At 37.6% G+C, this 17,572-nt stretch overlaps 1 protein-coding gene across 1 annotated transcript in view; it reads right to left on the bottom strand.

Moving 5' to 3' along the window:
* The window catches only part of itfg1 (integrin alpha FG-GAP repeat containing 1), a 166,041-nt gene that overhangs the window by 109,158 nt on the left and 39,311 nt on the right, over positions 1-17,572 (bottom strand). Inside the window, exon 9 of the mRNA XM_085414551.1 lies at positions 6,483-6,583. Within this exon, the coding sequence (XP_085270677.1) occupies positions 6,483-6,583 (101 nt within the window). The remainder of the gene's footprint in view (positions 1-6,482; positions 6,584-17,572) is intronic.

The raw sequence follows: 17,572 nt of genomic DNA, 5'->3' as shown, positions 1-17,572 counted from the left end.
ACAGGTGAAGTCACATTGCTGTAACAGCGTGAGGCATACACTGTCATTGTTGTAGCAACATTGTTAGTACAATGCTCTGATAGGAAACTTTAGATTCTGACTTTCATCAGGAATGTTCCTTCAACACATATCTCCCACCTAACCACCATCTGGCATGTAATACTCTTCAGATCACATCACAATCAAATTGCTCATCCATGTAGATACAGTAGAACAAACTCAATCTAGAAAGTGCAACCCTGAAACCACAGGATACACCAGAAGTCCAATGTGCATTCCTCAGTGGGTTACAACTGTTTGTTGGTATGAAGGAGACCTCTATTATGCAAGTGTATTTAGAATTAGCTGACTTGTTTCAAAGAGAAAGAAGTTTGCTGATGGATTAAAAACAATAAAGTACAAGATGAAAACAATTTAAGCTTTGTACAGGACAAATAAAATATGACAACACTATTGCATGAGCATTACTTTGTGCAAGTGGGATGTCTTTCTATTTGTCGTCACTTTAACATTGAACATTGAACAAAACCATTACAAACATCTTTGATTAGCATACTCCCCACAACTAATCAATTTTCAAATGTTTCTTTCGCCACAGAGTCAGGGGATGTGGCCTGTGGCCTTGACAGCTGCTACTTGAGGTCAGACACTCATTAATGCTCGGTGAAGAGTTTAAATGAATGCTGTGCTCAGTGCCTATGTACCACCAAGGGTCTTTCACAACAGTGTTACAATTCTGTGTTTATTTGCAGTGACGCTATGTACAGTCTATGTGACAACTTATTATAGAAGACTATTTATAGTTTTGCAAAAAAACTCAAAAATAAACATCAGAGACAGGTATTGGTAATAATTATTTCTTCATGGAATTGTTTAAATTGTACTGCATACCCATTTATTCAATTATTATCTGTACTTTTTGGAGCATACTAAAGGAAGCCAGTATGACCCCTTAGACCTCTATAAAATCTCTCACTTTTAAAGAAAAACATAGCCCATGTTGTGTGACTTTAGATATTAAAAAACACCATAATTTAAAAAAGAATATCTTAAGTACAAGAATGTCAATAACAGTCACTGTAAAACATCTGTTATTTTTGAAACGATTGCTCGTCTAAGTTAATATTATGATTACAAAAATCAATCTGTAAAGTAATTTCATCAATGCTTAAGCTATTTAGAACTAACCCTACACTATATGTCAACTCTGCCATTCATATTTTTTACTTTACCCAACTGGAAATGAGGCATGGTATTAAATGCTTACAGAAGCAGTACCACTGCCTAGGAAGTGCTCCCTCATGGTGCAGATTTCCTCTGACATTCAGGAGGCTGTTTTGTCATTTTGTGGTTTGGTTTGTGTTGCTACAATTCGTTTGATAGGTGTGGTACAAAATGAACCAGTTCTCTTTAGTAATAACCTATTGTGTTAAAGAATTTGGTAGGATTAAAGAGGGAAGGTCCAAAGTGAAATAGATGCAGTCAGTATGTGTGTCTGTAAAGACAGGGAATGAAGCAAAGAGAGTGTTGGAAGCCCCCTACGGTTTCTTTCAATATGGTAAACTAAATGCCTGGAGCTGCTGCAGAGGTAGAGACAAAGCTGTGGTGGAGACTGCAGGAAGGAACACAAAAACTGCTGTTTGGAGATGAACCGTTGATACACACTAGTTTTACTCAGTGGGTTTCATCCCATCTCCTCTTTGCCAGTGTACATATCACTCATTTTCTCCATCATTATCGCCCCTCCAGTATCTCACTAAATGGGCCGTTTCCCCTCAAGGTGACAATAACAGGACAACAAAAATCTCTCTTTTACACTTTCTCTTTTTCTTTCAGCTCGCTTTTCTTTACTTTATCTTTCCCACATAACCACAAAACCAACTCTTTTCTTTGATTTCCTTCTATGTTAATCCCTCCTGTAAGGTTTTACGAATCCTTTTCCTTATTTCTAAACTTTTCTTCCTTCATCTCTTCAACCATTTTCCCAGGAGAGGCATCTGCTGACTGTGTGCTTAAAATGGCTGGGAAGCCACTCTAAAGGAGCAACCAGCCACACACATAATGTAGGATCAGGCATAATTATAGCTGGCAGAGCATTTGCACAGCAAATAATGATGAACTGATAAAAATCAACAGAGTCGTGTAGATAAAAATACAAAATGTGTGTTGGCCTCTGTTAAAATACAATATTATGTAGACTGCACATTACTACAGTTCCTTGAAAGCATACAGTTGCAAAGGTTTGGGCACCCATGGGCAAATTCTATATTTACTTAATCTGGAAAGTAAAAAGGATCAAGTACAACCCCTGAAGTGAATGCATATTAAATATCAAGGTTTTCTTCATATGTTAATGCACTGTTCCCTTGTAGTAGATTATTTTTTTAAACAAATGGTAACTATTAATACCCGTCTGCAGTACTTTTGCCCAAAGTAATTCAAAAATGTTGTCAAGATGTTGCTATGTATACTTCATATGTTGATGTATCTGATGAGGTTGATCAGATTTCCTTCTGATTACTTTTCTTTATTTGCACATTATTGTTGTGCAGTAAAACAGTGCAATCATAGCAAGGTATTGCTTTCCTGTTTTGCTGTCCTTTCACATCTTGTTTTGACTTCAGCAGCTCCCCTTAACTACCATTTTATTTTGACATGGCACAATTCCGAATTTTAAGTATCTTTTTATAGTCTTCCAATGCAATGTTGGCTTTGTAGGCATCAGATACCCATGAGATACAGTTACTTTGTGTTCCAGCTGTGACATACTGCCATAGAAGTGCACGGCAACTCTAAACAACGCTTGTGATTCCATGGAGTTCGCCACAGACTTTCAGAAGGATCCCAGAAACAGCTCCTCTGTGCTATGACAAAACCTATGTACCCAATCTATTTTTGAGCAGAGTAAGACAGCAGGAAGTCAGTAACATAAGTTTCATAGAGCATCCAGTCGATCTTCGAAATAAAACACCCTGGCCAGGCCCTGATGGTAATAAGCAAAAAGCAGAAAAAAGGTTTGCTACACAAGACTTGTTGTGGTTGGTGGTTGTGGTTGTGTTTCATAGAGATGTCCGAGTTGCTTACTGGTGATACCAGGAGAGTTCTGATGTTAGTTAAATCAGCAGCCTTTTACACAATTTTGGAATATTAATTATATTGATGTTTCAGGAAAGACTCATTTTACAATCTGCTTACTGTAGGGAGTGTATTTGTTTCTTTCGCCTTTAAAACTCAACAAAAAAAGTAATTTCTCAGTGTTAATTAAACGTTTACTTATATGTATGAAAGCTTAAAGATATACTCGTTTTCCTGTCACTCCGCTAAACCACTGCCACTCAAAGGAAGAATCCTTTGCCTGTCTCTTTTTTGACAGTGATTACTGTCTCTCAAGCAAATAGCAACACAGAAAACAACATGTGTTCACTTCATCCATCAGTGCAGATAAGTCCTTCTCACGCTACCTTCCCTCCTCTTTCTTCAACACTCCTTCTTTCACTTCCTCCTTCAATCTTTTTTTCCCCCCTTGTGGCTGACAGGCAAACAAAAGACGTCTATGTCCACAGGGAATGCGCATCAGTGTGTATCTGCATGTGTGTCTTTTGTGTGCACATGTGTTTGTGGGGGTGGACACGCAAATAAGCCTGTAATATTTCTATTTTGGACTGGAAATGAAAGTGGAAGCTTGTTCTCTGGTGGCAGAGGAAGGAAGAAAAAGGAGTGAGGCCTCATGCCAAATGGTAGGATGCAACTGAAAAGAATAATTCAAGATGGTACGTAGGTGGTGTTGTGTGTTCATATGAGTGCAAAAACATGTCTGTGCACATATAATAATTTCTGCATGGGTACATTTAATTGGATGGGACAGCATGTTTATGTGCATATCTTTTACTTCGACCTTGTATGGCTCCATAAACACAGTGACATGCAGTCCTTATGTCTTTCTAAGCAAGAGAGCCTCCTGCAGAGAGCCACGTGGGTAATGCATTCCTGAAATAGACTACCATTGTACGGGTAAACACTGCTCTACTTTGCAGTGGAGTGATTGGTGAGGTGAACTTCACTCAGCGTTGCTCATATGTAAAAACACTTCAAATAATCTTTTTAAAAGCAACCTCTTTGGGTTATTACCTTAAGTAGTGTTACACAGATATTCAAGATGTCGGGGGGGGGGTTAGAGTGAATTTTTGTTTCACTCTAGATGACAATTAAGTGATTATCTAACAGTTACATTTTTAACTAATTAACTAATTGGTTGATTGAGTAATATTTTCCAGTTAAATGGTATCAGAAATATAAATCACTTTAAAACTACAGAGTACTATTTTTTTTTTTAATATTATGCATTCAACAAAGTTAATGCTTATTTTCTCTAGTTTAATAAATTACTTTTGATTTTCTTTAAATTTCACTTGAGGTCATATACAATATTTGCAAATGTTTTGGGCACCTCATAAATATATATTTTTTTAAAATCAATCATGCAGTATCATCATGGTGGGGTCGGATCTGCCCCCCCAATTCATTTTGGAACAATTATTTTTTTAATGACATCAAAATTGTACTCATGAAAGATAAGCTGCAAGAACAAATTGAAAGTGTCTAAATCCACAGAAGAAAGGTGGTAGGCTATCCGGCATGTGCTGGCTGGGCAATAAAATCTTAAAATTGCAAAAATTATATTTCTGGTGATATATAAAAAAACAAAAAAAATTAGTTTAACATTTTTAGGACTAAGTAAATTAGCGCCTTTAATCATCCCACTTTTTGTATGTGTTATCAGTGAGCAGCAGTCACTGATAACACACAAAAGATTATCTATCAAAACAAGGGATCAGCAGCATTATATTGGATTAGCATTAACCCAGAATTATATCCAGTTAAATGTGAGCACCATAGTAGCCTAGGAAATTTTAACCTCCTAGGACCTGGCGTCCATATATGTGGACATCACATTTTGGGTTATTTAGAATAAAATACTCAATTTTGCTCTACATGGGCCTGATATCCACTTACGAGGACATTATACTGCTTCTGTTGTATCAAACTTTTAAACAAATATCCTCATATGTGGCTCTTATTTTTCTTAAAAATAAGGTAAAAAAAAAATCTGGTAATTCTTTGTTTTTTACATTCATCGGGCCCCAATATGCCCAAATATCAAAGAGAAATTAAAAATGCATGTCGTGAAAGAATTCGGGTCTTAGGAGGTTAAGTACCATAAGTGCTTAACACTTACCAATACCAATCACTAAAGAAAATCACCCAGTAAAGCTGCAGAATATTGTGGCATAATAACACTGAAAAATATATTTTTATCCCAGGATGTTACCTAGGATCGACCTTTCTAACCCGCCCCAAGGACTCTAACTAGGAGTTCTCCAGTGATGCTTGGTTGAGTCCTGTTTACTCTTGGGCTGCACACTGGCAGCCGCTAGCAACTCCTTCGCATGTGCTACCATAGCCTGGTTATGCTCAGTGTATTTTCGCCTTAAGTGGAAAACAAGTTTGTCGTTTCCACCTGTAGTGGGAACATCTTTCTTTCATATTTTGCAAAGTATTGTGCTTTGTTGGAGGTTGTTGAAGTAACTCGCTTTTTAGGTACTAAGTCGTCATTGAAGACTTCTTGCAGCTCTTGATCTTAGACTTGCCTGTGCTAGTCTCGCTGCTTGCACTTAGGGATGTAAATGCATGGCAAAATATTGCTATATGACATTTTTATATCTGGTATTATCATGGGCAACATGATATAGCACAATTATACAATGAGAAACCTCGTAACCAACCCTTTAAAGTACCCTAAGAAGCCTGTGCATAAATTTACTTTGGAGAGTTGGTGCCATTATAAAGGACAGACAGTATGTAAAAATATACATATTACTGCATTACTGCAAGTATTGTGTCATACCACCTTCACTGTATTATCACATTTCCTGAAAAGACACTGTTCAAACATTCTGTAAAGGTAGTTGTTGTATATCTGTCACTTTTTAAATGTCTCTCTAAAAGGTTGTTCCATACATCTTTAAGAAATCATCTAAGTTGTTGTTATGGCTAAATGTTTTGTCAGATCTCCACGTCTGAACAGTACGTGTCTTTGTCTGCTTGCATTTACATTTTCAGTGTGAAATGAGAGTGAGGAAAAAGATAATAACATACCAAACAAGATATGCTACAGTTTAGAGTATACTAAAACACACAACAGGCAAAACTGCTTTTTGTTGTGCTACTCACTATACTAACAGTAAAAGTCATTTACATAGAAATGACAACAATCCTTTTCATCCACATGAGATCCAATCTATCTTTATTTTGGGAGTGTAATAAAATTCAAATTTAGAAAAGAGGACAGTCAAGCAAAGAAGTGAGGAAAACAAATGTAACAAACATTTGTTGTAACAAAGAATGAAGAGTTTAACAAGGATAAAAGCAAACTAATACATTTGAATGACTTCAAACGCATCAAAATATGGTCAGGTGCGTACCTTTGAGTCTCTTGAGCCTGACTTGGCTAGGTAGATGGTACTTCTTTGACAGCTTTTATCCAAACATGCAGGAAGGAGATGGTCCTGGTAGCCATCGCCATCTGCCAGAAACATACACAAAACGTTAAATCACAAAGCAACAAATTCTGATTGAACACAGGGTTATTGTGATGCTTTACTTTCTAAAGCTGTGCTATTTTCATATTTTTATTCCATTACAATGTCTCACTTTTTTTTCTCATGTAGAAGATGGATCACAGGAGCACCTGCTTGTTTTTCACAAGCAAACACAAATCAAAGCAGCACTTGTCTCTTTGATGCCTTTTAACAATGTCAGTAGAGTTGAGTATCATTTTCTCAACTGATTTTCATTGCTATTAATTATTCTAATCATGATGCCATGCAGGGTTCTGATGTACAAACAAGGACAGAGCCTCCAAAATCTAAACAACAGTTTTTCAAAGCACAAAACACTTGAGTGCACCAGGTATGGCTTTGCCGCACAAACTAAGTTAAAATAGCCCAAAAAAAACCCTTATTAAACCATGCTGACTGAATCTTAAATGTTTCAACACATTTGCATCAGCAAGGATAGACAAAACTATGGGCACTAATAGAACTTCTTATAATGTTTTTGTTGCTTTTGTTATAAGTCGTCTGTCATTTGTTGAGTAACATGAGACTGTTACTCAAAATCTGTTAGCAACAAATACTGAGAGGATTTCATTGATTGATGACACCATGGCCATTATTAGCTGTGCTTTTAAATTTGATTCTTCATCAGTTCTCTCATTGATTCTTGATCAATTTACTATGTGAAAAAAAAAGGCCAAAGTGCCAAAGCAGCTTTTTGGCGTCAATGAAAACAGCATAGAAGATGACTAGCAAAAAGCCTCCATATGACTCAGGTGTGAAATGACTCGAATAAGTTTGATTTCATTGCTGCTCAATGCGGCATCTATCAAGGGAAATGGTAAGCTTGTATGTATTGAATTTTGATGAACTGGAAAATATCCTGTTCCTCAAATTCTAATATGAGTTTGTAAAAAAATGACACAGAATTGTGTTATTGTCCAGTTCCTTACAAATATCAAAGTAAAGTCACATTCCTTTGACTTGCACGAGTTTAGGACCTTTTCTCCTATTGCGGATATTTTGACTTGCCAAAGCACAGGGATCACAGGTGCGCTCAATAAAAATAATCAGCACTGAATTCCAATTGAGTATTAAATCTTCAGAGCCTTGCAATGATACAGGCATGCTTGCTGAATTATTAAGAGGAGATTTAGTAAATTAAGTGAAGCCATCATCACCTTCGCTACTTACACCTGTGTTCTTCTTGTTGTAACAAGAAATCTTCCATAACTAAACAATTTACTTTGGCTTAAAAGCACACATCAAAACACTAGAAAGACACAAATAACAAAAGGTTTGAATATCAAGTAAATGGTTTGTTGCACAGCTTCTAACATTTTGCTGGGCCAGTTCATAAAAACACACCACTTGCTCTGTGTTCATGGGTTGGCATGTATTGACACCAGACATAAAGTGGTGAAACTGCTTCCAGCCTTCTCATCGCATGGTTTATCTGAATTTGTTTCAACAGGACAGAGCAACACTCCCAGACAGATGCTGTGCCATGTGGAAGGAGAAAACTGAATGACATTGATGATGAATGACAGTACAAAGCAGGGGAGGAGAAGAAGCTGAACATGTCTGTCAGGGGCAACTGAGCAAGTGACAGAGAGGGGGGAAAAATGAGTCAGATAATTAGATGCACTACAAAACAGAACAAGTCTAAAGGTCATTAAAGCCAAGTTTTCTTTAAATAATGCACAAAATATCAAAACATTTCCTGTTGTGATGCAAACACACACTCAATTTTATTTATATAGCACCAAACCACAACAGCAGTTGTATCAAAGTGCTTTAAATTGTGAATAGTAAAGGTAGATGTATTTATTTCTTATAATTTTTAATACTGATGGCTGATAAAATTTCAACAAAATAAACATTAAAAAAGGTGGAGTTTTTTACACTTTTAAAATATAGCTTATTTCCAGATTTTAAAATTGGCTTCTGAGTAGGCAATGATACATTTCTTTTCTTTTCTGTCTTATTTAAACTTTAATATTCATGAAATATTACAGTTTCAGACTACCAGAGGCTTAAGTATCATCATCTTTTGCAGCCTTGGTGAGAATGTTTGCTTATGTTTACTTCTCCCATCGCAGCCAACACACTCAGGACCTTCTGTTGACGTAAGACCGTGGTACCATGTGACAGAGAGATACAGGAAAGTATTCTTTAATGCATAATCCCAGTTCCATGCAGTCTCTGGAGAAGATGTGGAGTTGGAGAGGTGTAGGCATTTGAAAGACGGGAAGGTCCTATCACATAGAATGAATTGTAGGAGGCCAGTATTTTGGGAACGTGACCGCTATTTGTTAATAAATGTCGGTATATGCTAGTCATTACTGCATCCCCCAATGTTGGAGAACACAATTCCAGCAACTCTAGCTCAGTTAGCACACAACCAAGCAGAAGCTGCAAATATTGACATAAAAATAATACAATGTATTATTAGGTGGAAAGCAAAAACATGGTTTTAGGTGTGGGCAATGCTTCTGATTTATGTCATCACTGTGGGTGTAATAGAAACAAAGTGAAATGCAGAAAATGAACGCATTTGGACATTTCTGCAGTGTGGGATGTCGAGAGGCTGTAGGGAAAGAAACAGGAAAAAAAGAGACTGTGAGAGAAAATGAGTGCAAATTTAGTCCTACAGAGGATGTCACTCGCCACTCTGCCTCTGATGCTTACTGTCAGTTCTGCTATACACACAAACACACCCCAACATTAGCTCCCTCTGTCCCACCTGCCCTCTCCTCATTGAATACCTTCTTTCATCTATCTACCCATCTGTCTCTTTTATTTATGTTATGCTCTCCTTCACCCGTCCCCTCTTGCCCTCCTCCTCTTCTAGCTCACATGATATTCCTTCCTCAGTCTCAAAAGTTTCTTTTCCTCAGTCTGTCTTTCCTCTTTATTCAACCTCATTCTCTCCTTCACTCTTCCCTACCTACCTCCCTCCCTCCCGCTTTTCATCTCCCGCTACCACTGATGATGCATGTTGTGATGTAGATTGGATGAGAGAGTCGCAGAGGGAGGAAACTGCAGGTATGGATTGAAATGGAGAAGGCAGTGAGGAGAGGGGAAGTCTGGAAAGGGTTGGTCAGAGAAGGAGGCGAAACAGAGCTAAATAGCTAGAGAGAAAGAGAAAAAGGAGAGGATATACAAAGACTGATGGTATCCACTGTGACCTGATAGGATTCATAGCACACACACACAAAACAGCAGCAATAACTATGCAAATCATAATATGCATCTGCACAATAATTCAACAAGAGTCCTTGAGTCATTGTCCTGTGTATATGTTTGGCAAGTATCTGCATGCTATGCTGTATATGCTAGGAGTCTATAGGAAAATGGCCCTAGGCTTCCTTGCTTTATGACCTCAACAAATTTTTGGGCTCAATCACTAGTCATAAAGCACAGGTGTCGAACTCCAGGCCTCAAGGGCCGGTGTCCTGCAGGTTTTAGATGTGTCCTTGATCAAACACAGCTGATTAAAATGTCTAAATGACCTCCCCAACATGTCTTGAAGTTCTCCAGATGCCTGGTAATGAACTAATCATTTGATTCAGGTGTGTTGACCAAGGGTAATATCTAAAACCTGCAGGACACCGGCCCTTGAGGCCTGGAGTTCGACACCTCTGTCATAAAGAATACCGAATTCAATTCCCTCATTAGGTTAGAAAGGTAGACGAACCAGAGTATATTAGATTAGGTATTGGATGACTGGATAACAGCTTGTGACTAACAAGTTATCAGTCAATGAGAAGCAGTGTCAGTTTCAGTGTGATTCCCCTGCATTCATGATGGATGGCTTTAAAATCTAAGACACCAATAGCATAAGTGCCCAGCTTGAGGCATCGGGATTTCAGTCTTTGATCATGACACTGTAAGCACATGCACGCATCGTGATAAAACAGGGCCATATAAGATGAAAATTATATCTGACAGGTCTATAGAGATCTCCCAAACAAGATAAATGTAAACTGTGACTTATCTTTTCTTATTATTGTGTGATTCACTTTGACTGAGGGATAATCACGCTGTAAGCTTTGAAGCTATTGTTTTGATATTTTAGTTGCTTTAGGGAACTGATGCCAAATGTTGCCAACTGACATCTTGACTGGCTAATACCAGTCCCTGTCTGCCATTTACCCATGGATCTATATACAATCATCATTAAACCCATTGAAAATAGTGAGGGAGAAAACAAAACAGAACAAAACACATCTTCAGGAGGTTCTGAAGCTACCTGTGTTTGTTTTATTATTATTTTAATAAATCAGCACTGCTACTTTTTACCTCATGACTCATGTAGTAAGTCTGTGTTATGTCTATTACTGTGGATATAAGGGGGGAAAAACTAACTAAACTCTTATACAGAAAGCACATACACAACACTAAGAACATGTGCAACACAATCTAAAATTAATTCAAAAATTAAGTGCTAATTAGTGTGTAGATTGTTGTGGGTGAGTTCTTCTAATTGAGAGTGCCACTTTTTCATAATTACTGTGCAGCAGACACTGGAATAAGAAAGAAGAACTCTTGGGCTTCTACCTTCAATGAAGGACACTTTTGTGAGATATACTTTGTAATTTGCATCAAATTGCATATTAAAATGTGCAAATGAATATCTGAACTTGGAAACCGTAAACCCAGGAGAATAAATCTTTTGCATTTGCATTGGAATATCTCTAAATGCAAGGGATGTCACTAAATGGTGCCTGATTAGGAGATTTTATTTTTCCAATTGCCACATTTTCACTTCATTAACATGGTCTGGAGGGATGTCTTTCACATAAACATAGATGCATAATGTTAAGCAATATTGCTTATACAACCCACTCTGATCCTGACTAGCCCAGCAGCACTTCACTACCTCTGTTTTACAGGTATATCCACTTCTCCTGGAGTCTGAGACAAAAGGAAAGTGATGGAGAATTTGAGACTGAAAAAGCAAAGCGAGTGCGATGGCAGAGTAGACTGGCTGAAAACAAGACAAGACTGCCAGTAAAAGAAAGAAAAAACACACAGACACAAAAAGGGGGGGGGGGGGGGGGGGGGACTGTGAAAGGTATGCAGTGGTTGAAGAGAGAATGAGGCAGAAGGGAGCAGGCCAGAGGTTGGATGTAGCACAATATAATAAGATGAGTGGAGAAGAAAATGCCTGGGGGGAGAGCGGAGAGAAATAGGCTGTTAACATACCGACTTACCTGCACGCACACACACACACATACACGTTGTTGAGCACACGCATGCACACACAGCATGATGACAGCTTTTCCAATTTTAAATATCACTTCCAAACACATTCCCGTCTCGCTGTCTGAAATATCTCCTATCCTAGTGAGCTGCTGGTCGCTGAGCCGCCTCCCTACATCCTACCTGCGCTGACGCGAGCTGACACACTCGGTTGTGGGACTTCGTTGTGCTTTACCTAATGAAGAATTATGCATTGGCCGCTGTCACTTTGAAAAATGCAATTACCTCAGTGATAAGGCAGATGGGCCTGTTTTGTCTGGCATATGCTGTGCATCTATTAAGAGTGTACTGCTGGAAAATGAACTGCAAGCACACAAACATGGATGTGTGAACAGATTCCCGTACGCTTTCATGAACAATCGCATACACATGCACATAAACAAGTGCACGCACGATTCAAGTTTAGCCAATGTATGCTGTCTGGGCATGCTGCTCAGACACTTGGATTCAAATTTTTCGCTCCTGTTTGGTATTTACAAGTGTGCATCATTTTGCCCGTGTGAGTTGAGTGGTTGAAGGCAGTGCCGTATTATTTGGTTCCAGTTTCTTTCACTTTTAAATTACTGACACACGTATTTTCACAAGACTATTACTTAGCCTTAAATCTCTGCCCACACCCAGAGGTGATGGTGTAGGCCAGAAAGGTTCCAGTCAATAAAGCGAAGATTTGTGACTTTTGAAAGTAAAAAAATGTGTTCTGGTCAGAAGCCAAACTCTAAAGCAAGGGAAAGAACCTTAAGCACAAAGCTGAGTTTTGCTAGAGTGAGCTGAAGAAAACAAACTTTAAATCAAATTAAAAAGCCAAAATTGGGGCATTTCTAAACAAATCTCAGACTCAGATTTTTTGGATGCATGTACTATAGATAAGGGAAAATGACTTGAATGTGCAAAGAGGGAAATTATGAGCCATTGTATTTTTTTCCTTATGCATTTTCAGTCACAGCGGACACTTAACCCTTCGGTGATGATCCTTTGGTGACAAGACACTAGAATAATTTGCCATTTGAGAACAGGTTACCTCATGACAAAGATGCAGTAAAGCACATACTCACCAGTAACAGAACTTTCCAGCCACCAAACACAATGCAGTAATGATAAGAATTAATTGTCTTTTCTTTTTTTTTTTTTATTACTGTTGCTATTGTTATGATAAAATATTTAATATTTTTAATAAAAAAAGAAATTTTAAGAAACAGAAAATGACAGAAACATGTAGAGAACAGACAGGACAGCAGACACAGATGTAAATCTATGGGGGAAAATCTGGTGGAAGACAGAAAACCAGAGGTAGAAGGGTAGAGTGAGAATTGACATTGTGATGTGTGATGGAAATAATTCCCACTCCAAATCACAGAGGGATGCAATGCTGCTCTATTTCATTCTCTCCTCTCTCCTATTGCTTTTATTATCCTCCCTGCCATCTTTCCTCCTCCGTCTGCAGATCATCTACCTTGGCTCTTTTTCTATATTTCACCCTTTTTTCCACCTCACTTCATGCCACCTTTGAAATGTGCCATTTGCCCTCACTCTTTCCTTTTCCACTTTCTCATGCATTTAAGTTTTTAAGGTAAATTCACAAGGTGCTCATTAATTAACCTAAGCGGAAGCTGGTCAGAGAGACTCACAGGAGGGCCGCACACAGAGAAACAAACGCTGCAAAATAAGATTGACAAAGTGAGACTGGATGGCAGAAACAGACTGGATCAGGTACGTAAATCTCAGCAGGTAGATAAAGAAAAACCATTGGAGCACACACAAAAATGGGACTTACATGACTTTGGCAATTTGTATAAATAACAAAGATGAAGTAGAAGAGGATTTATGTCAATACTGTCATCACTCAAGCTGCATCTATTTGTAGAATTTACAGGTAAGAACTATGTTTTCTTCAAGCTGAAATAAATCAATTTTGGACATTTGGCACTAAAATATAATACGTCTTCTTTCAGGTTTGTGGTTATTTTTGTCAAATACAATCTCCTCTGAATTATACTGCGTTCACTCTCAGTGGCACAGAGCATCTCTCTTTGTATCAGTGTCTTTTGCATCTCAGAGCCCAGAGACAAAACCATAGGTTATAATGAGGAATGCCTTTTGAGCTAACATCACCTTATACAGCATGACTGATGGAACCTGAACTAAATGTAACAATTTATTCAGTTATTTCTTTTAAACACCATTGCTTCATATATTGTAAAACTAATCATAACCACTAAAGTAAAATGAACAGAGTAAAGTGATGCTTATAAGAACACTCAACAAAATAACTAAACGGATTAAAAGACAGAAAAAGGGTGATAGCTGGTCTTCCACTAGTGTAACAATCTGTGACACCCAAAGCTGTTTAGATGAAGAACAGACGGCGATGTAAGAAAACAAGAGCAGAAAATTAGTAAGCCGTAGATAGGAGATACGGAGTAGATCAAGAGAAATAAAGAAAGACACTGACAGCTGAAGAGGGGCTAAGTGAAGCAAGACAAACCAGGACAATTAAAAAAAATCCCTCTGTATTCTGAAGGCATCTTTTTGCCTGGACTTGGCAGATTATTAGAAGCGTGACCCTTAAAGGCTTCTCTCCACCAGTTAACAAGAACAAGATGTGGAAGTGTGCATTTCCAAACTGAAGGAGAAATTATGATTTTTTTTAAAAAAGGAAAAAAAATTATGTCAAGATAAGCTATTAAAAAAAACTTCTGAGATAATAAATTCAACACGCGTGCAGATTCCCTCAACACAAAGACACCCACATGCAGCCACAGCATATAGGTCATTTTCCCTTTGGCTCATACAATATTGCCAATTTTGGCACAGGGAGTTTGTTCACTAAATATTTGATGGACACCCTTTTGCTGCAGTGAGATTAACACATTAATCTTGCCAATAAGGATGTGTTTATCAGTGTGAAGCCCTTCGTGCATGTGTTTGTGTTCATGTGCATGAGTACCGCACAAGCCCAAAAGTTAATTAAAAATGCATTGAACATTACACAGCTAATAGCAGAACATAACTCAAACTAAGTGATAAGGTTACATAGATTAAAAAAAAAAAAGATAAACAGAAAAACAAAACTAAAGCTAAAAGCCAAAGAGCCACAAACTAAGAGATACTACATGCGTGAGATTTTAAATGTACTCTTTAGCATACTTGTAATTTAATTTTCATACAAATATCTATAGCGCTATCCTGCCAACTTACTTAATATTCACTGCCTGGCTCACAGAAGAGGGTGCATTTGATTGTTTTGAATAAATACAGCAGAAGAAATGTGTTGTCAGCATGAAGCAGCAGACATAAAATCTAAGGAAGAAGAGACCTTACATGAATGAGCACACTGCATCGTTTGCCCTGAAGACATCAAGTGGCCCCCATCTTGAAGCTCCTCAATTACGAGGGATGCGTTTGATTTCTTCCTCTCTTATGCATAATCTAACTCGCCTTTCTCAAAGACCACTACAGCAAGAAAGAATGTGATGATGGATGCGTAGTGATCTCTGAGAAGTGCAGTTCCCATGATTGGGAAAAAACACGAAGAAGAAAAAGTCTGAACTGAAGCCAGAGTATGCTACGGGGATAGCATCTAACAATACAAGATGATTCTAATATAAAAGGGGAAAAAAGATTTAGTAGAGGTGGTTCAGCATCTTCTCAGGATGCCTCCTGGGCATCTCCCTTTGGAGATTTTTTGGGTATGCCCAGTGGGGAGAGACCGCAGGCTAAACTCGCTGGAGAGATTATAATCCTCATCTGATCTGGGAATGCCTCAGGATCCCCCAGAAGGAGCTCGGAAAGTTGCTCGGGAGAATGATATCTGGACTACCATGCTTAGTTTGCTGCCACCATGACTTTGTGGAATCAGAAGGTTACAGATGGATGGAGAAAAACCAAACCCTACATATACATGAAAAAATAATATCTCTCTACTGCCTCTGACAAAACCCTCTTGAACTTTTGGCTGAAATTTCATAAAGTTCTGCAATGTATTTATTAGCTGGTCTCAGGTCGTGTAGGTTATTCTATCCACTCCTGTTATGCATCTTACAATAAAGAAACACAACCTTCTCTTTAAACTCTTACACTGAAATGAATTCACTTTTTTTTTAATCCAGTAAAACCAGCTTCCTGGTCATTTTTTTATTTTAATGGTTTACAATTTGCAGTAAAAATATGTAAGTTCAGCTATGGAATTTCTTGCAGAGGTTAAACCAGCAACATTTTCAACTGTGGCGTCAATTTTACATAAGCCACAAACCACTCTGTTCAAACAGATACTATGTCAATAGCGTCTTACAGTTCCTATATGCTTATCCTTTTCATTGCTAATGAAACTATCACAACTAATTATTGTTAGTGTGAGCAGTAAACTGGTCAGTTAGCCAATTTTCTGAAAACATTCTGCAACCATAGTAGTTTCATGGTAATTTAAGTTATTTTAACAAGTATAATAATGAGAATAATAATAACAAGAAGAAGAATCATAAAAAAAAAATAACTACATGGCATCTGTCAAAAACAAAGTGACTTAGAGATGTAAGCAACAGAAAGAGAGAAAGAAAATAATTATTGCATTATATAAAGTAGTATAATCTCATATAAAAGTAAGCGCAATCCTGAAATACTCACTTGTAAAGTTAAAATAAAAATCAGTCTAGAGTCTTTTTTCATAATGGAGTCCAGAGGATCAGTCTACCATGGTTTCAGTTCAAGAAATTATTAACAGAGTTGTGTAGGAGGATCTCCTGCTGCTTGCAGGTTCAAAATAGATTGGCACATTGGAGTGAGTGAGTTAGTGTTATTGGAGTCAAATCAAAATCAATTTGAGATTCATCCAAACAAAACTCCATGCTTCAAGAGAATCTGACATTGAGACAGAGTATATAATGAGCCAAGGACCGAAACACTTCACAAGTGTTAAATTACAGTTACTGGTGCTCAAATAATCCCACACTAATGTTAAGACTAAACAATATTTAAGATGCTCAGTTCGATCAGATGTTTCTATATCAGTTTTGTAGTATTGCTTCCAAATGAGCCAGCTTGATAACTTTGACTCTTCTCTATTTGAGCAATCATTCACATACTGTAATACCCAGACTACAGAGCGCACCTGATTAAAAGCCGTATGCTCTAATTTTAGAAAGAAAATCAATTTTGTACTTGTACAGGCCGCACCGGATTTTAAGCCGTATGCATTTCACTTGTAATCTGAGATATTTACACAGAAATATTACACGTGAGGATTTTTAACGTTTAATTTAATCCGTAAGGTAACATAAACATGGTAACATAAACATACAAAAATACATACTGCAAATGCTTTTTTCCGCAAACAGCGCCTGTAACACGGCTACCTTTAAATATACGTATGTATCAGTAACACACAAATTACGTTGCTTATGTTTTTTTTTACGGAACAGTGCACAAACAACATTACAATGTCTCTTAACAACCGGTAAAAATATATACCGTATATATACTACTTATCAATTTTATTGGTCTACTGTTACCAGGCAAAATGTTTTTGGCCGCATGAAAAAAAAAATGCATTAGCTGCACGTCAGTATAAGCCGCAGTGTTCAGTGTGGGAAAAAAGTAGCGGCTTATGACCCGAAAACTACGGTGCTTTCCCTTTCATTTTACTTTGTACATCATCAGACTGGTAAATGAAACGGTTACTTACTTTTAAAAACAAG

This window comes from Rhamphochromis longiceps, linkage group LG1, assembly GCF_057381845.1.
Source record: "Rhamphochromis longiceps isolate RC_006_pf linkage group LG1, R_longiceps_female_GT1.1, whole genome shotgun sequence".
NCBI lineage: Eukaryota > Metazoa > Chordata > Actinopteri > Cichliformes > Cichlidae > Rhamphochromis > Rhamphochromis longiceps.
The sequence above is the reverse complement of the archived record's forward strand: the minus strand, read 5'-3'. Positions and strand labels throughout refer to the sequence as shown.